This window comes from Hyperolius riggenbachi, chromosome 5 (assembly GCF_040937935.1).
Source record: "Hyperolius riggenbachi isolate aHypRig1 chromosome 5, aHypRig1.pri, whole genome shotgun sequence".
NCBI classification, from domain to species: Eukaryota; Metazoa; Chordata; class Amphibia; order Anura; family Hyperoliidae; genus Hyperolius; species Hyperolius riggenbachi.
In genome coordinates this window covers 87,530,376-87,551,317 of record NC_090650.1, presented here as the reverse complement: position 1 = coordinate 87,551,317, position 20,942 = coordinate 87,530,376, and the positions used below count along the sequence as shown (strand labels likewise).

The window sequence follows — 20,942 nt, the reverse complement described above, 5'->3', positions numbered from 1 at the left end:
TATAGTTTTTTTCACTATCTATGCCTCAGAGGGGCTTATAATTGAATCCTTACAAAATTTATTATGTGTCCTTCGTAGCCTAGGGCCAATTTAGGGGAAGCCAACTGACTTATCTGTATGTTTTTTGGATGTGGGAGGAAATCGAAGTGTCCGATGGATAGCCACGCAGACACGGGGAGAACATACAAACTCTGTGCAGTTAGCGCCCAGGCTGGTGCTATCCACCATGCTACTGTGCTGCCCACACAACCTTAGACAAAATATAAGCAATGCAGAAATAATTAGCTTTACTAGTTTCAGCTTAGTGATGTCAACCCAGCACACTAATTTCAGTAGTTGTATGTGGTCCAGTGTCAGTCATGGAGAGAATCCAAAGACATTACAACAAAAGTACTTTAGGTAATACCTTTAATGACTAACTGTACAAGATTTCTTTGCAAGCTTTTAAAACTTCTTCAGGCATGTTACAGAACTAGATCAGAACTGTACTTCTCTGTATCATGCCTGAAGCAGAATTTTAAAGTTTCTAAAGCTTGCAAAGAAACTTTGTACGTTTAGGGCTCTTTCACACCAAGACATTGTGTTTTAGGGGACAATAAAGTCGCATAACGTGCCCCTAACGGCTAACGCAACGCATGGTGGTGTTGAAGTTGGACACCAGATTGAGCCGCGTTATGCGGCTCTTGGTGCACCGTTTTTGTTCTATAGACTGCAGAGACCACGTGATCGGAACACTCCGCATCACGTGGTCCCACCAGCCAATAAGCGGCCGCTCCAGGAAGTAAACACTGCAGTGCAGTGAATATTAATTAGCCATTTTGCTATGTACAATAGCGGACTCTCCCCTCCTCCTCTCCTGCACACAAAAAACCTACATTACTGAGCATGTGCAAACAGTCCAACGCGGCTAAAACCACGTATAACGCACAGCATGCTGCACTTTCATAGAACGTGCAGCGTTACACTGTAATGCAACGTGGGCACTGTGAACAGCCCATTGATTTGTCATTGCTGTGAGTTGGGCTGCGTTACAGGCTGCTCTAACGTGCACCTGTAACGTCCCACTGTGAAAGCAGCCTTAGTCATTAATGTCATTATTTTAACAACTTTTGTTGTAATGTCTATGGATTAATTTCAGTAGGTGATGTTGTGATGAGGAGTTGGGAGTAGGGTTGTAACTATCAACATTAGCCCACCTAACAGCTGCTGTGATTTGTGATAGCTGAAAAAAAAATCTGATTTTATTATGTACATGGATGCTTAAGTTGTGGTTTATGTTTTGTTTTTGTTTTGTTTTTTTTGTCTTGTTTTTTAGTTGTCGCATTAGTCGAATCTTGGAGGCACCGCGAGGCTATGCTCTGCTGATTGGTGTGGGCGGCAGCGGAAAGCAAAGTTTGTCTAAACTAGCGGCATACATTGGCTCACTTGAAGTGTTTCAGATCACACTGAAAAATGGATATAGCATCCAAGACCTTAAGGCAAATACACTAATCATTATTGTTGTGTACTGGAATAGTTTTTACTTACTTTGTATTTGGTTGAACTATATTGATCAGAAGGACCAATATGACAGCATGTAATATCTGCAGATATTTTTATCAATCTGTTAAAATCACGTTATGGCTTAAGGGTCCGTTCAGACTGGCTGCGTGTGAGAAACGCATGCCCGGCTGTCATGGTACACATTGGCACCAATGACAAAGTTAGTGGGAGATGGAAGGTCCTCAAAAATGATTTTCAGGTACTTGGAGATAAACTTAAAGCAAGGACCTCCAAGGTGGTGTTTTCTGAAATACTGCCAGTGCCACGTGCTACATCTGAGAGACAGAGGGAGCTTAGGGAGTTAAATAAGTGGCTGAGAAATTGGTGTAGGAAGGAAGGGTTTGGGTTCCTGGAGAACTGGGCAGACTTTGCAGTCGGCTACAGGTTCTACAGCAGGGATGGGCTGCACCTTAATGGGGAGGGTGCAGCTGCATTGGGGGAGAAGATGGCTAAACGGTTGGAGGAGATTTTAAACTAGGATCTGGGGGGAGGCGGGAGGATAAAGTCTCAATACATAGACAAGATGAGGTAAAAAGACAGTGGGAACCTATCATTATGGAGGGTGGAGAGGGGGGTGGGGCAGTGTAAAGATTAAGGAGGTTGGTAAAAATTCAAGTAGCCAATTTCATGTAAACAAAATTGGTAAATGTGGTGGTAAAAATACAAAGTGCATGGTAACCAATGCTCGGAGCCTTGCAAATAAAATAGACGAACTAGAGTTCATTCTGAATGACAAAGGCTATGACATTGTGGGAATAACCGAGACATGGATGGATGAAAGCCATGACTGGATAGCTAATTTAAAAGGATACAATGTGTTTAGGAGGGATAGAACAGGGAAAAAAGGTGGAGGGGTTTGTCTCTTTGTTAAGAATTCTCTTACAGCTGTCCTCAACGATGAGATGGAGGAAGATTGCGAAGATGTGGAGTCCGTTTGGGTAAATATTCATGGTGGAAATAAAAGTTGCCAATTGCTTATTGGGGTATGCTACAGGCCACCTCTTATTAATGAAGCTGCAGAACTGCGATTACTACAGCAGATTGAAAAAGCTGCAGGTAAAAATGAGGTCATAATTATGGGCGACTTCAACTTTCCAGACATTGACTGGAGTATTGAGGCTACCCATTCTGGTAAAAGCAGCAGATTTCTGGCAGCACTACAGGACAATTACTTGACTCAAATGGTAACTGAACCAACTAGGGGGAATGCGTTACTGAATCTGATCATTTCTAATAGACCAGATAATGTATCAAATGTGCAGGTTCAAGAACATTTGGGAAATAGTGATCACAGCATGATAACGTTTGAGCTGGTGACTGATAGGCCACGGGGCAGCGGGACCACTAAAACTATGAACTTTAGAAAAGCAAAGTTCACTCAAATTAGGCAGGCACTAAGTTTGGTGAACTGGGATAATGTACTACAAGGGGAAGACACTGAAGGGAAATGGCAAGCTTTTAAACTTATACTCAATCAATACTGTAGTATGTATATCCCATATGGAAACAAAATGTCTAGGAATAAAAAAAGGCCTCTATGGATGAATAGAAAGGTTAAAGATAAAATGAAGAGGAAAAAGAATGCCTATAAGGTCTTAAAACAGGAGGGGACAGAGGCTGCACTAAGCAATTATAAGGAGTGCAATAAAAATTGTAAAAAAGATATTAGGCAGGCAAAGATTGAAGCTGAAAAACAAATTGCTAAGGATATCAAATCTAACCCAAAAAAGTTTTACAAGTACATTAACTCTAAAAAAAGAAAGGTTGACTGTATAGGACTCCTAAAGGATGAGGATGGGAACTCAATGGTGGATGACCAAGGTAAGGCAGAGTTATTAAATGCTTTCTTTGCTTCTGTCTTCACAAAAGAAACAGCACTGTTGCAAACTACAGAGGCGGAAGAGTCTCAATCTTCTAACTGTAATATTAAATACTTAACGCAGGAAGAAGTGAAGGCAAGACTAAATAAATTAAAAATAGACAAGGCACCTGGCCCGGATGGCATGCATCCTCGGGTCCTAAGGGAATTAAGTTCAGTTATAGATAAACCCCTTTATCTTATCTTTTGTGACTCTCTTGCAACTGGCAGAGTCCCAGTGGATTGGCGTACAGCCCACGTTTTCCCATTATTTAAGAAGGGCAAAAAATCTGATCCAGGAAATTATAGACCTGTAAGGTTAACATCAGTTTTATGCAAACTATTTGAGGGGTTACTAAGAGATACTATACATGACTTCATAGTAGAAAATAATCTTATTTCTCAGCATCAACATGGGTTTACTAAAGACAGGTCCTGTTTGACTAACATGCTCAGCTTTTATGAGGTAGTGAATGCTAATATGGATATTGGGAATGCTGTAGATGTGATATACTTGGACTTTGCAAAGGCCTTCGACACTGTTCCCCACAAAAGTCTGGTGCAAAAGTTGAGGATGCAAGGACTGGGGAAGAGTCTGTGTTCATGGATAGGGAACTGGCTAATGGACAGAAAACAAAGAGTTGTGGTCAATGGATCGTACTCAAAATGGGAGACTGTTAGCAGTGGGGTCCCACAGGGGTCTGTTCTGGGTCCAGTGCTCTTCAATTTATTTATTAATGACCTAGTAGATGCAGTAGTGAGCAATGTTGCTATTTTTGCAGATGATACAAAATTGTGCAGAATCATTAACTCTCAGGAAGATAGTGTCATATTGCAACAGGATATGGATAGGATGGCTATATGGGCACATACATGGCAGATGAAATTCAATGTTGACAAATGTAAGGTCATGCATTTTGGACGTACTAATGGTCTAGCACCATACAAAATAAATGGGATACAGTTGGGGACATCAAACTTGGAGAAGGACTTAGGAGTACTCATTGACAACAAGTTAAATAATCGTACTCAATGCCAAGCAGCTGCAGCTAAAGCTAACAAAATTTTGGGATGCATTAAAAGGGAAATAAAAACTCGAGATGCTAGCATAATATTGCCCCTGTTTAACTCTCTAGTAAGGCCACATCTGGAATATGGAATTCAGTTCTGGGCACCACATTACAAAAAAGATATTGCAGTTTTAGAGCAGGTGCAGAGACGAGCAACAAAATTGATGCGTGGGATGGAAGGTCTCACTTATCGAGAAAGGTTAGATAAACTGGGTTTATTTAGTCTAGAGAAAAGACGCCTTAGAGGGGATCTAATTAACATGTATAAATACATCAGAGGGCAATATAATACCTTGGCGGATGAGCTTTTTGTCCCTAGGCCTTCTCAAAGGACTAGAGGACATGATCTGCGCATGGAGGAAAAATGTTTTAGCCATTTATTTAGGAAAGGGTTCTTTACAGTAAGAGTGATTAAGATGTGGAATGCATTGCCACAGGAAGTCGTTATGGCAAACTCTATACCTGCATTTAAAGGGGGCTTAGATGCTTTCCTTGCGTTGAAAGACATCCATGGCTACAATTACTAGGTAATGCCTAATGATGTTGATCCAGGGATTTTATCTGATTGCCATCTGGAGTCGGGAAGGAATTTTTCCCTTTAGGGGCTAATTGGACCGTGCCTTGTAAGGGTTTTTTCGCCTTCCTCTGGATCAACAGGGATATGTGAGGGAGCAGGCTGGTGTTGTACTTTATACTGGTTGAACTCGATGGACGTATGTCTTTTTTCAACCAAAATAACTATGTAACTATGTAATTTACAGAAAACGAATTGTAAAAAACGCATGCGTTTATAATGCGGTTGTACGCGTTTTTGACATGCGTTTTGGTAAAAGTACAGAAAACGTATGCATTAAGAACGCATGCATCTGTATGCGTTTCTAATGCGTTTGTACGCGTTTTTTGATGCACGTTTTTTCCTCCACAGTAGGCCTGTGCTTTTCAATTGGAGGAAGTAATAAATAAAGTTCTTTATTAATTTTTTTTTATTTTTTTTATTTTTTTTTATTTCGAGCCAAATCAGCCTGGCATGCTGTTTGTCTTTATAAAGACTGTGGCCCTTGTCATATAGTTCAGGGTACATCTGGACCATGACCTCTTCCGTAGAGAGCGCTTTCCTGGACACCTCCACACCGCTGTTTCTAGCAGCTGCTGCTGCCGCACGTCGCCCTCCCCTCTTCTTTCTGGTGGCCATGTTGGAAAAGGAAGTGCGTCATACAGGAAATAGAAATTAACTATGGGAAACGCAGCATGAGATCCGCATGACAAGACGCAATACCATGCGGATTTCCAACTCGTACATTGATTATCATTGACATGCGTATGTGTGCGTTTCGGAACTCAACGCACACATCTGCGTGCAAGTCTGCGGATTGGAAACGTATGCGTATCAGACGCATTGATGTGAACGTGCGCATAGGAAAGCATTGCTATGCGGTTGTACGCGTTTTTGGACTCTACACGCGTTCCTCAAATACGCATAGCAACGCACTATGGTCTGAACGGGCCCTAAAGCCGGACTGGACAGATTAATATTACAGTGCCGCAGAGTATGTTGGCTCTTTATAAATCAATAATAATAATATTTAATTTGAACACCAGTTTCTCCAGTTCAGAAGCCAGCAGGACGATTTTAGGAGCCAGCTTTGTTGACAACAGTTAGAAGAAACGTAAAAAGTTTTGCACCAATTTAAGGAGCTTTGGCTGCCTATCCAGCCCTGGGTTAAAAAACAAATCTGTATAATATGAGGATTGGGGGAGAAGAGGGAATGTGCTGACTTCAGGGGGGCTGGGGAAAAAGCCCCAGGTATGTAGAAAATGGAAATATTACATCAACACAAGTTAGTCAAAAATGCAATATAAAAACTCTTGAATAAAAACATAGACAAAAATTAAAGGGCGACTGAAGTGAAAGGAATATGGAGGCTGCTATGGCAGTACTGCTGATTTCTTTGGCTGTACCTGAAACAATTATGCAGCAGCTCTTATCAGACTTTTGTCAGAAACATCTGATCTGCATGCTTACTTGGCTAAAAATATTAGAGGCAGAGGATCAGCAGGATAGCGAGGCAATTTGCATTATTAAAAAGGAAATACATATGGCAGTCTCCCTACCCCTCTCACCTAAGTTCTTTGAATACATTTTAAAATTGGGGGCAGGTATAGAAATTGTGTTCTACTATATGTATCTACAGAGAAGATTCTCTTGACTTCATGTTCCAGTGACTGTTGTCTCAAAAATAGGAAATAATGGAGAATGTACCATACAGGGGGCACAGGCAACTGAGAGATGGTATGACCCTTTCACACTCTGTCCAAACCTTTAAAAATTGATTTATGGTATGATATTAATAAGGGCTTGTTCACACCTAGGGTGCTTTCGCTATTATTTAGCGCCAGCGGTTTGCAAAATCGCCCTGAAAGCGCTTGTGCAATGATTCTCTATGAGAGAGTTCACATCTGAGCAGTTCGTTTCCGATCCGCTCAGTAAAGCGGTGCCTGTAACATTTTTAGGGCGATTTTGCTACAATAGAAGGTTTAGAAAAAGTGCAAAACGTCCACAAAATCGCTTTGTGCGGCGTTTTGTATTTGCACTTTAATATATAAATACATTGTATTTATTCATTTCTGGATCAAAGAGTTCACTTCCTGACTCAAGTCAGGAAGTGAAAAAACAAACTTCTCTGCAAAAGCGCTGTATACAAAATTGAAGCGCGCAGGTAAGCACCGGGAGGAGAAAAAACGCACAGAAAATCGAAAATCGCTGGTGATTTCGATTTTAGATGTGAACAAAGCCTAATAAAGTACATTCTTAAAAACATAACAAGGGAGCACTTTGGCAATGCGTAGAGCCATCTCCATCCCTCTTAGTACTGGCTTTCTTTCTTGCAGTGTTGCTACAGCCATGCAGGTAGACAGTCTCGCATAAAGCCCAGAGTCTTTTGTTTTTATACCTACATCAACCTTTCCAGCAAGTATAAATGATTGCAGTCTTCCCTTTACAGGTGGATCTTGCCAATTTGTACATCAGGACAGGAGCCAAGAACATGCCCACTGTGTTTTTGCTGACAGATGCCCATGTTCCAGACGAGCGCTTCCTCGTTCTGATTAATGACTTGTTAGCATCAGGTGATTACATCAACACATTTCTTGAAAGATATTTCTCCATTGATAAATTGTCTGTGGATACCGTGAACTCTTGGCAAAAAAAGACATGGATAAAACAGCAGCAAGATAACCTTGTGTTGGAAAAACATACATGGAAGTGTAATGTGCTACATCTTCTATTCAGCAAATGTGCTTAAAAGCTGGGACATAAAAAGAACCGTATCGGATAGGGGGTTGGGGACAGATTGACATAACCTATTCACCACTTTTTATTATTTATTTGTGTTTGTTACCATGAAGCACTTGTGCTAAGCTTATCTTTCGATAATACCAGTAAACTTTGGAAGCTAAAACAAACCAAACAAAACTCCACCTGGCTGCTAGTTTAGCAGTAGCCCATAAACCCTACCACACCTACCTTTCACACAGAGAGAGTGCCTTAAGGCTCTTACACACGTCTGATGAAATGCAACGACGGGACCGTCGTCACCTCCCGCTGGGCGGGTTTTCAGCAGACAGTACAGCGTGTGTACAGTCTGCCGGGCGGATCGCTCAGAAACAGCCTTATCAGTCTACCGACAGACTGTACACACACTGTACTGTCTGCTGAAAACCCGCCCAGCGGGAGTTGACGACAGACCCGTCGTTGCCTTTCATCAGACGTGTGTACGAGCCTTTATGCTGGGAATACACTGTTCGTTTTTTGAGCCATTTAGATGGCTCGATAGATAATTTCCGACATGTCTGATCTCCCGCTTGATCGATTCGACGCTCAATTTGTGATAGCAGTGAATGAAAAAGATAAGAAACATCAGCGGAAGATGAAAGAATCAACTGCAGAATCGAGCGGCGAAACGATCGAACTGGAGAATCGAACGGCAAAAACTAGTCGTGTATGCCCAGCTTATGCTTTATCGTACCATTACCATTAAAGAGGAACTGCCGCAAAAATCTTAAAATTTAAAACACATACAAATAAGTATGTTTCTTCTTGAGTAAAATAAGCCATAAATTACTTTTCTCCTATGTTGCTGTAACTTACAGTAGGTAGTAGAAATCTGACATTACCGACAGGTTTGGGGTTAGTCCTTGTCTCCATGGGGGGTTCTCAGCATGGCCTTTATTCTTTATACAGACATTCCCTGAAAAATCCCTTATACAAAGATGCTGGCCTGCCTCCCTGCTCGCAGCACACTTTTTTGGCAGTTGGACAGAGCAACTGCCATTCACTAAGTGTTTTTGAAAATAAAGAAAACCCTGAGAACCCCCCATGAGAAGATGGACTAGTCCAAAATCTGTCATTAATGTCAGATTTCTACTACTTACTGTAATTGACAGGAACATAGTAGAAAAGTAATTTATGGCTAATTTTACTCTGGAAGAAATGTACTTCTTATTTGTATATGTTTACATGTATTTTAAATTTTAAGATTTTTGCGACAGAGGTCCTTTAAGGAAAAGAGCTAAAACCTCTTTTGCTTCTGATGGTCTTACACCCATCGACTAACATCGCAAAAGGGAAAACCACCTAGTGTTAGTCTACGAATGTTGGGAGTAGAGGTGATACTGTGGTTCTACCTGTGTGGGTCAATTATATACAGTATGGTTGCACAGTCCACTGCCAAAAAGACAACTGTAGTGAGAGGTATATGGAAGATGCCATATTTAGTTCCTTTTAAACAATCCCAGTTGCCTGGCAGCCCTGTCGATCTATAACACCAGAAGCAAGCATGCAGCCAATCTTGTCAAACACCTGATCTGCTGCATGCTTGTTCAGGGTCTATGGTTAAAAGAGGAAGAGGATCTGCACGATAGCCAGGCAACTGGTATTGCTTAAAAGGAAATATAACTATAATCTGGCAGCCTCCATATCCCTCTCGCTACTGTTGTCCTTTAAGGCATGGGTCCCCAACCTGGGGGCCGTGGCCCCCTGGGGGTCCTTGGGCAGATTTCTGGGGGGCCGCAGCTTCTCCCTCTCCCCCCGCGGCCACCGCTCCTGTTACCTTATGAGCGGGCGGTCGCTTTCTTCCTTATATTCCTCCAGCCGCGGCTCTCCTCTTCGCAGCCTGTCGTATTACAGCAGCGCTTCCTGCACGGCTGCTGTAAGGAGCCAAGGGAGCCGGGACAGCGATTCCCATAGTAACGGTGATGCGTATCGCCGCTACAGAAAGCCGCTACCCCACCTCCTTCCCTCCTTACAGCAGCCGCACAGGAAGCGCTGCTGTAATACGACATGTTGCGAAGAGGAGAGCTGTGGCTGGAGGAATATAAGGAAGGAAGTGGACGCCCGCTCAAAAGGTAACAGGAGCGGCGGCCGCGCGGGGGGGGGGGGGGGAGAGGGCACCTCTGCTAGCTACACTGGGGCAGCTATACTGGGGTAACTACTGGCTACACTGGGCTAACTGTACCGGCTACACTGGGCTAACTGTACTAGGTATACTGGGCTAACTGTACTTGCTATACTGGGCTAACTATACTTGTTATACTGTGGTAACTGTGCTTGCTATACTGGGCTAACTGTACTTGCTATACTGAGCTAACTGTACTTGCTATACTGGGCTAACTGTACTTGCTATACTGGGCTAACTGTACTTGCTATACTGGGCTAACTGTACTTGCTATACTGGGCTAACTCTACTTGCTATACTGGGGTAACTGTACTAACCATACTGGGGTAACTATACTAACTATATTGGGGTAACTATACTACCTAACTAACTATACTGAGGCAACTATAGTCCTTATACAGGGGCAACTGTGTTAGCTACCTATACTGGGGGCAACTATACTTAGATACCTACTTACCTATATACTACACTCAAAATCAGGGAAAAGAGGGGGGGCTGCCGCCGCCACTAACCACGCCCCCCTCCCCCCAGGGGGCCCCAGAGAAAAGTTTGGTCGGGATAGTGGGCCCCGGGCTTAAAAAGGTTGGGGACCCCTGCTTTAAGGGAAAGGAACCAAACTAGTCTTAAAGGATTAACCTTTATCCACCCCCCTCCTGGTAAAAAAAAGTTAGATACTTACCTAAGAAGAGAAAATGCTCCGGATTCCTTAGAGCCTTCCCGGTCCTCTCTGCATCCCCTCTTTCCACCGCCGGGCCCCCTGGTTCAATGTCCAACTTTAATATCAAAGAAGTACTCGGGGCTCCAAGTACTTCCGAAGACAAGCCGTTCCATACTGTACAAGCGTTGATTTGCATGTGCGCAGCAAGGGCCCATCTTCAGAAGTACTCAGACACCCCGAGTACTTCTGAGGAGACCCGAAGACGGAGCTGGTGGCAAGTTTGAATGGTCGTCCAGCAGTGGAAAGAGGGGCGCAGAGAGGACTGGGAAACTTCTCTCCTCTTAGGATCTGATTTTTTTATGTAATATTTTGAAACAATAATAAGATTTTATAGAAAAAAACAAAAATAACCAAATGCTTTGGTTGTCATGTACAGCCGCCTTAATGAATACAATAAAATCGGAGGGAAAATCGCACACCACCGTAGAGGTGCTGGACCATAATAGTATAAGCAGAAGAATCAAATAGGTCCGCACACTCAATTGATCCAAGATCCAGGTTTATTCAACCAATGTGACACAAGTCCACTCCATAAACCAACGACTCGCTTCGGGGCCCCGTGGGGTCCCCTTTGTCAAGGTAAAACAACACAGAATGGTAACCATTCTGTGTTGTTTTACCTTGACAAAGGGGACCCTATGGGGCCCCGAAACGAGTCGTTGGTTTATGGAGTGGACTTGTGTCACATTGGTTGAATAATCCTGGATCTTGGATCAATTGAGTGTGCGGACCTATTTGATCTTCTGCTTAATGAATACAAAGGCTCTCATTTAAATTTGCGAATAATTACCTACATAAAAATCACAAGTGTAAATCACTATACCGTGCTTTTTTTTTTTACTTGTAAGAAAAGACAATTTAAAATTATTCGATTATAAAAATATGATGGTTAATACAATTTTTATAATTACATTATACCAGTATTATAATTACCAGTATATGCATTATTTTTAATATTTAAATATACATTTTTTTAAAATATACATTATTTTTTGCTTACTTAAATGAACATTTACTTAAATGAACATTTAATGCGTTAACTTTATTACTTTGATTAAAGAGACACTGAAGCGAAAAAAAATATGCTATAATGAATTGGTTGTGTACTATGAATAATTACTAGATGATTAGCAGCAAAGAAAATATTCTCACATTTTTATTTTCAAGTATATAGTGTTTTTTCTAACATTGCATCATTCTCTAATATGTGCAGATTACACAACAATTAGCATTCAAAATGATTCTTTCAGAGCAGTCTGTGAACTAATGAACTCTCCTCTGCCAGAGGAAAAGTAAATAGTTAACTACAGTTGAGATAATAAAAGTCAGAAAACAGCCCTCTCCACAACTTTTGAAAGTCGTAGAGATAATGGCTTTTTTGTATAGAGATAACAACTGGAGTTTCTTAACTCTTCCTGTACTGGAAACAATTAGACGGATGTATCTGATCTTAATGTTTTATTTCTTAGCTGTACTACACATATAAATCATAATATCAGTTTTTTTTTTCGCTTCAGTGTCTCTTTAAGTTCTTTTATTAGTGTCTCTCTCTGGATTTTTTTTAGTTTTAAGCTTTGTTATACTTGAGGACGCAAGCATTCTGTATCTTTAAGGCTGCTTACACACTAAGACGTTACAGGCGCACGTTAGTGCGCCTGTAACGCTCCCCCAACGCACAGCAATGTAACACAAGTGGGCTGTTCACATAGCCCACGTTGCGTTACATGTAACGCTGCACGTTCTGCCGAAAGTGCAGCATGCTACGGCGTTAGAGCGGCTATAGCCGCGTTAGACTGTTTGCACATGCTCAGTGGGGGGCGGAGAGGAGGCGGGGAGATGTAGCTACAGTAGCCGCGCACATGGCTACTTAATATTCACTGCACTGGCGGCCGCTGATTGGCCGGCGGGACCACGTGATGCGGAGTGTCTCGCTCCGCATCACGTGGTCCCGCCGGCCAATCAGCGCCACTCTGGGAGACCTTATACGGATAGAGCCGCCTAACACAGCTCACTCTACCGTCCTCTCCCGCACCACCATACGTTGCGTTAGGTGCACGTTATGCGACCTTAACGTAGCACCTAACGCAACGTCTTGGTGTGCAAGTAGCCTAAAGTGTAATCATTTTATTGGGGTTAAGTATTTTATTTTTTATTACACTTACAACTTTTAAAATCTTATTATTTTTCAACACCGTTGGCTAACGGGGAAGTGGACAAAAAAAAGAAGAAAAAAAAAAGAAATTAGATATAATTATAATTAATTTTAAGATTTCTAATTGAGAAAGTATTTCTTTAAAACTGAATCCTAACAAAATCTAAGATGGAGGAGTGTAAAACATTTCTGCCAGTCAAAATATTAGTCTAATGGCTTCTGATTTGTACAGTGAACTAACCCTGCAGGAAGGCTGAAGTTTCTGCACAGTCTCATGGCAGCAATACTCACAGAAGACTGTTGCCAAGGTTGCAGAAAAGTACAATTTGAGCTTACTGTCTGTTAGAAATTTTTGATAGCTGGAAATGTAAATGGAAGATCATTTTGTATAACCTTAAAAAATGAAAAAAACATTTCACCACCAATCTATGTTTATGGCAATTTTATAACAGAAGTGGAATTTCACCTTCAGTTTTTACAACCTTAAAATGGACTTGAACTCAGTCAGAACTTCCTCTCTGCTCTAAAAGATACGCGACAGCATAATAACCTTTACAGAAAACATTTCTTTGTTACAGCTGATTCAAATCCTGCAATACATTTGCAGTGTGTATACTTCTTGCTTTCATGGAAGCAGGCACATTGGTAACATCCTGTGCTTTCAAATTAGTTTATCTGCTGTGGCAGTCAGCTGACACAGCGGATAGAGCAAATCACAACTTGTGATTAGACACAGATGTGGGGGAATTAGACAACTCACTAAATACATACAGGGTGTATTTCTTTCTGTTTTTCCTTCTGTCCTGTGCAAGGGTTCAGGTCCACTTTAAGAGGACCTGTAGTACCTGCTACAAATCCTTTTAGGAGCACTGGCTTCTATTACTGCTGCAGGCATTCTGTATATGGATTTTTGTTGGTTCCTCCACTAGTGTGTGTGACACAAGAACCTGCAGTGGTTGGGATGGGAGGGGCTTCAACCAGAAAAGTTTTTTTCTGATCCACACGATACTCTTTTTTGCTTTGCCACTAGATTTATTTGCAAATTTTTTACATATTGCAAAGAAGCCAGATTAAAAACACATTTTATTATTAGTTTGGCATACTCTCTTCTCTAGGCACTCGCCTATGGGTATCAGTATGGTACATTCAGGTCTGTCTGCAATATCACAGTAGTTCAGGATTTAACAATTATTTTCTAAAGGTAGAACAAAATCTCATTCCAGGGGAGGTGCCTGATCTGTTTAGTGAAGAGGAGTTGGAGACTATAGTATCCGGCATCCGAAATGAGGTGCGAGGTCTGGGCTTGGATGACTCCAAAGAAGGCTGTTGGAAGTTCTTTCTGGAGAGAGTCCGGCTCCAGCTCAAAGTAAGATCTAAACTTCTTTTATGTGACTATCTGAGAATTCCTTCATTTTTTGTGTGTTTTGGTTTCATTTGTTTCCTCAGCATATCAAAGCCAGGCAAGTGTGGTCTAATCGACCAATAGCTATTCTATAGTTCCACTGAATATCTTGTAACCTGCAGCTCCAATGTGGAACTGCGGCCTGCATGGCTGTTGTTGGATTGGGCCTTGCTAGACTGAAAGAGGAGCTGTGTAATTTCTACTGCAGCATTTACCGTTTACACGGCCAGCCTTAGGGACCAATATGCAGACCTGTGACTCCCTCCCCAAGGTATAAACTTGACTCTCATGCACAATACGTCACGAAACATTGAAAACCCAGTCACTGACTAGTCAGGCAAAAACGGCACTGAAAATTTGGGCACACCAGTCGCTGCCAAATGCCATAATGTAAAATTACTATAGCGACGATCAGTCCGAAATGTGGGCGCTGTAGAGCACTGAGCCCAAATTACAATATAAACAACATAATTTGGCTCCCAGCAATAGCTGGCAGCCAAATTACATCTTACCCCAGAGCGCATGGCGTCCTAGAGGGTAAATAGTAATTAATGCCCCATGGACTTTTGAGGAGCACGGTGAGCTGTTTTTCGGCTTCACCCTGCACCCAAATTTCCTGGCGCCTTAATTACACATACACGTCACGGCATATAACTGTGTCTGCACCCTGTGTGGTAACTTATCCTTTATAGCGTGCGATCAACAATGTTGCTTGCTGATTGAGTTGTACTATATTGCCACTAGCATATTTTGAAGTCTGCTGTGTTTGATTACTGTATTAGATACTGTTAACCCGGGTTTCTGTGGTGTATATTGGGACGTTTTTTGATTCGATGCTATGTAACCCAACAATGCTTATCCCTTATGTATTATCCACACAGTTTTACTTTACATGTTTTTGTTATATTAAGCTGTACATAAAAAAGAAAACGTACTAAAAATACAATTGCTTCCTATTGCAGCAGTCAGGAGTTCTGTGGTATTTTTCCTAATATTGCATTGAACGCCTCTCCCACCATCCATACACTTTCGGTACTCCAAGCAATGGACGGATCTACTCATACACTTAATAATAATAATAATAATAATTAATAACTAACCCACTTTTATTACATTGCAAATAAAAAATATGCATGTGTGTATGCAAGGCCAGATTTATACTTTTTTGACTCTAGGTCAAGTGTATTGGGGCTCCCCTTCCAAGTGCAGCAGTGCCTCTCCCATTCCATGTGCCCCCCGCCCTTCCATGTGTATCATCCCTGTACTGGAAACTTTATCTTTCATGCATAGCTCTCTTGGACATCATCTTCTCTTTTCATGCGTTGCTCCCCATTTTCTGCCTTTTCTTACATATGTAACCGGCCCCCTATGTCATGTCCAGGTGCCCCGTAGGGCTGCAGTCGCCCAAGGCCCAGGTCTTGGTGGCTTTTCCAGAAATCCAGCCCTGTGTGTATGTATAGGTACGTGGAGTGGGGAAGCAAGTTGCAATCCCTCTAATAAGGTGACTGCAATTTCCATAGCCAGAAGCTGAGTGGCAGTGATATACCGAAACTTCTTTTTATCAATAAAAAAAGTGATTGTGGTGACTGGGAATCACATTGTATATCCCCAAACTGACATTGTTGGCCATACAGGGCAGCACGGTGGCATAGTGGTTAGCGCTCTTGCCTTGCAACGCTGGGTCCCCGGTTCGAAGCCCAGCCAGGTCAACATCTGCAAGGAGTTTGTATGTTCTCCCCGTGTCTGTGTGGGTTTCCTCCGGGTACTCCGGTTTCCTCCCACATCCCCAAAACATACAGATAAGTTAATTGGCTTCCCCCTAAAAATTGGCCCTAGACTATGATACATGCACTACACAATACATACATAGACATAGTACTATGGTAGGGATTAGATTGTGAGCCCCTCAGAGGGACAGTTAAGTGACAAAGACAATATATACTCGGTACAGTGCTGCGGAATATGTCGGCGCTATATAAATACTAAATAATAATAATGTGCGTGCAAAGCACAGTACAGAACAGGTTTGTGTTTAGAAAATGAGCAATTGACAAAAAAAAGTTTATTTTTCTATTTTAAATCAGCCTCTGGGTCTGTTTTGACACGATTTTTGAACTACCTTTTTGGGTAATTAAAGTTAATGGTAAATGTAACCAATAAGTCAAATAAAACGTTTCCTGTGTTGACAAGTGATGTAGTCAATGTTGCTGCACGACCTCAGAGTTGATCACGGTGTGTCTTTGCTGCTCATCAGTCTCTCTCTTCTCCTCTTCAGGTCATTTTGTGCTTCTCTCCAGTTGGTTCCACTCTGCGAGTTCGGTCTCGGAAGTTCCCAGCCATAGTTAACTGCACAGCTATTGACTGGTTCCATGAGTGGCCACAGGAGGCCTTGCAATCTGTCAGCAGGAGGTTCATTGAAGACTCGGAGGGGATTGAGGTATGAAATTCTACAATGTCACTCAGACAATGAATGGGTCATTCCCAGAAGGCTTTTCACTCGCAGAGATATTCAGAGGTATTTGATTGTATGCCCTTTGGTGTTTAATGATATGAGTGATTTTGCAAAGCTGTGTTGCAGATTCAGAAATTGCACTCTTTTCAAGTAATGACAATAGCCATAGATGCAATGTTGTCATTCTGGGGCTGATGGTAAAGATTTCTAATTTTTGTGACTCTTTGTATTTCTAGTGCACCTCACCAGTGTAGAGGAACATACAAAAGCGTTCATTATAAAGCACCATTGATGCCTGCAAGACTGTTTTGTTGTACATTCTGCACTGTCTAGTGAATGAGATGCAGATAACATGAGCATGATAGAGTCAATCAGGAAGTGAATGTATTCTTCAGAGATCATGGTTTATATCCTAGTTATTGTTCCTCATTCTGCTTTTAAACCATACTGCTTAAAAGGATTTTTGATAATAAACCATACAATTTAAAGCAGTATACCAGGATTCTTTTTGTGCTATAGCCTGGTGTCCTTATAAAACAAGGCTTTAACTAACATACTATTTTGAGCTGTGGTCCAAATCCTCTGTTTATCTTCAGTTTTCTCCCTAGGTGGGCAGGGCCTTAATTCCCTGTTCCCTGTGACATCACATTCCTAGTTCACGCTGTGCAGCTTCGTCTTGGATACACTTTAAGTGTTATAATTATGGACTAGTATAGACTGAAACATTTCAGTTTGTGCTATGTACTGCTATTATTAAGTCCATAAATAAAGATACACTTTTTTGGCATGTGCGGACCTGCTCTACAATGTACCCACTGGACTGGTTGACTTTGGTCAAGCACTGCTTGGAAGTGTGTGAAGTGTAGTAGTATTCCACCCTCCTTTACCTTAAAGAGACTCTGTAACAAAAATGTCATCCTTTTTTCTACTATCCTACAAGTTCCTAAACCTATTCTAATGCTGGATACACACCATGCGTTTCCGCGTTCGATGCGTCCGTCGATATGCGTCGATTCGATTATTTCCGACATGTCCGATTCGCGGTTCGATGGATCGTCAGGTCGATTTGCCATACTTTACATGGCATTCGACCTAAAAATAATCGAAATGCGTTCGGAAATGCTCGGAAATAATCGAATCGAAGTGTATCGACAGACGCGTGCGATGCAGCACTTTCTACTATCACTATCTCTGTAATAAATCAACTTCTCTCTCTCCTGTCGGATTTGTCGCCCTGTGTCTGGAAGGCTGCCAACTCTTCAGTGTTGTTGATCTGTTATGCTCGCCCCCCTCCAGGCCCCCTCTATGCACACTCCCGTGTGTGTCATTTAGATTAGGCAGCCTCTCTGCTCTCTTGTCATTGAGAGAAGAGAGCTGCCTGCCTTTTACAAGCTGGATAAATCTTCCTCTGAGCTGGCTGGGCTGTCACTGAGGAATTACAGACACAGAGCTGTCTGCAGGAAGAAGCAATCAGCCTGTCACTCTTCAGTGGATGATAGCTGCAGGGGGAGGAAGGTAAACACACAAATGTTTTCTTGAGATTCAAAAGGAAGGGTGTATACAGCCTGCTTGTGTATGGGTGTATTTTCTATGTGTGGACTAACTGTACATCAACCTACTTCCGGTTTTGGTGGCCATTTTGTTTGTTTAAAAAAAAACTTTTTAAAACTGTTTTTGACTACTTTTAATGCGGCAGGGAGCGGCGAAATTGTGACAGAGGGGAATAGGAGATGTCCCCTAACGCACTGGTATGTTTACTTTTGTGCGATTTTAGCAATACAGATTCTCTTTAAGGGTTATGTGCTGTGTCTTAGCTATTCCAAACACTGCAGTCTTCTTCAGGACAAAGCTTTCTGATGTTGTTCCAGGAATCCGTCAAAGACATTCTGTCAGCTTAGGAGTCACCACCCTAAATGTATTCCTACCACTACTAGAACCCCTGTGGCCTTCACTTTTCACATTTCCTTTAGTTTAGCTTTTAGCCCCTGGTACTTCTCCAGCTTATTTTTGATGATGCCATCACTTAGGTATACCGTGTGTACATCCTGCATGGTGTTACACTATATGGTATAATTTCTTGGAAATATGGAAATACTGCCCAATTCATAGCGCAGTGAAATATGACAATGGAAGTGGCAAGCCTCAGTGGAAGTCAAATGGTAAGATGCTGCCACCATATGGAGCGTACATGCCGGAAGGTAGAGGGCTAGCTGACAGTTATTCATCATAGAACTTCTGCTAGCAGCTGTTATCGAGCATGGATTGCATACATAGACTTACCGCCATCCTCAGTATCACATGATGCTTGGTGTCCTTTTTATCTCCTTCATGACTGGTTGACTGACTGACAGAATAAACTCTTCAAGTTTTCAGTGTTTAGATTTGACCACTATAAGTTTTAAGTAATCTTTGTTGCACTTTTCTAGGAACAGATAGAGCTTTCCTTTGGTTGAACATTTTAAAATGTACTGTATTCATTTATGCTGTTTATGTTGGTAGTATCAACAGAATTACTTTAATATGCAGTATAGTAAAGCAACCACAAGATGCCACTCTCTGTAGAATGATGTGAAGATCTCTATGGTATTGGGATCATCTGTATTCACTTTCTGTGTACCACTCTGTTCTAAGTAAGCAACATTTCCTGATGGTGGTGTATGATATATATATATATATATATATATATATATATATACATACATACATACATACATACATACATACATACATACATACATACATACATACATACATACATATACAGTGGAGGAAATAATTATTTGACCCCTCACTGATTTTGTAAGTTTGTCCAATGACAAAGAAATGAAAAGTCTCAGAACAGTATCATTTCAATGGTAGGTTTATTTTAACAGTGGCAGATAGCACATCAAAAGGAAAATCGAAAAAATAACCTTAAATAAAAGATAGCAACTGATTTGCATTTCATTGAGTGAAATTAGTTTTTGAACCCCTACCAACCATTAAGAGTTCTGGCTCCCACAGAGTGGTTAGACACTTCTACTCAATTAGTCACCCTCATTAAGGACACCTGTCTTAACTAGTCGTCTGTATAAAAGACACCTGTCCACAGAATCAATCAAGCAGACTCCAAACTCTCCAACATGGGAAAGACCAAAGAGCTGTCCAAGGATGTCAGAGACAAAATTGTAGACCTGCACAAGGCTGGAATGGGCTACAAAACCATTAGCAAGAAGCTGTGAGAGAAGGTGACAACTGTTGGTGCGATTGTTCGAAAATGGAAGGAGCACAAAATGACCATCAATCGACCTCGCTCTGGGGCTCCACGCAAGATCTCACCTCGTGGGGTGTCAATGGTTCTGAGAAAGGTGAAAAAGCATCCTAGAACTACACGGAAGGATTTAGTGAATGACCTCAAATTAGCAGGGACCACAGTCACCAAGAAAACCATTGGAAACACATAACACCGCAATGGATTAAAATCCTGCAGGGCTCGCAAGGTCCCCCTGCTCAAGAAGGCACATGTGCAGGCCCGTCTGAAGTTTGCCAATGAACACCTGAATGATTCTGTGAGTGACTGGGAGAAGGTTCTGTGGTCTGATGAGACCAAAATAGAGCTCTTTGGCATTAACTAAACTTGCTGTGTTTGAAGGAAAAAAAATGCTGCCTATGACCCCCAAAACACCGTCCCCACCGTCAAGCATGGGGGTGGAAACATTTTGCTTTGGGGGTGTTTTTCTGCTAAGGGCACAGGACAACTTAATCGCATTAACGGGAAACTGGACGGAGCCATGTATCGTGAAATCCTGAACGACAACCTCCTTCCCTCTGCCAGGAAACTGAAAATGGGTCGTGGGTGGGTGTTCCAGCACGACAATGACCCAAAACATACAGCAAAGGCAACAAAGGAGTGGCTCAAGAAGAAGCACATTAAGGTCATGGAGTGGCCTAGTCAGTCTCCGGACCTTAATCCAATAGAAAACCTATGGAGGGAGCTCAAGCTCAGAGTTGCACAGAGACAGCCTCGAAACCTTAGGGATTTAGAGATGATCTGCAAAGAGGAGTGGACCAACATTCCTCCTAAAATGTGTGCAAACTTGGTCATCAATTACAAGAAACGTTTGACCTCTGTGCTTGCAAACAAGGGTTTTTCCACTAAGTATTAAGTCTTTTATGGTTAGAGGGTTCAAAAACTTATTTCACTCAATGAAATGCAAATCAGTTGCTATCTTTTATTTAAGGTTATTTTTTCGATTTTCCTTTTGATGTGCTATCTGCCACTGTTAAAATAAACCTACCATTGAAATGATACTGTT

General features: G+C 41.8%; 1 protein-coding gene across 2 annotated transcripts in view; it reads left to right on the top strand.

The window, feature by feature from the left end:
* Positions 1–20,942, top strand: part of DNAH11 (dynein axonemal heavy chain 11) — a 383,233-nt gene that overhangs the window by 213,274 nt on the left and 149,017 nt on the right. For both annotated transcript variants that reach the window (XM_068235964.1, XM_068235965.1), the window contains 4 exons: positions 1,316–1,478; positions 7,473–7,596; positions 14,017–14,159; positions 16,471–16,632. In XM_068235964.1, the coding sequence (XP_068092065.1) occupies positions 1,316–1,478; positions 7,473–7,596; positions 14,017–14,159; positions 16,471–16,632 (592 nt within the window). The remainder of the gene's footprint in view (positions 1–1,315; positions 1,479–7,472; positions 7,597–14,016; positions 14,160–16,470; positions 16,633–20,942) is intronic.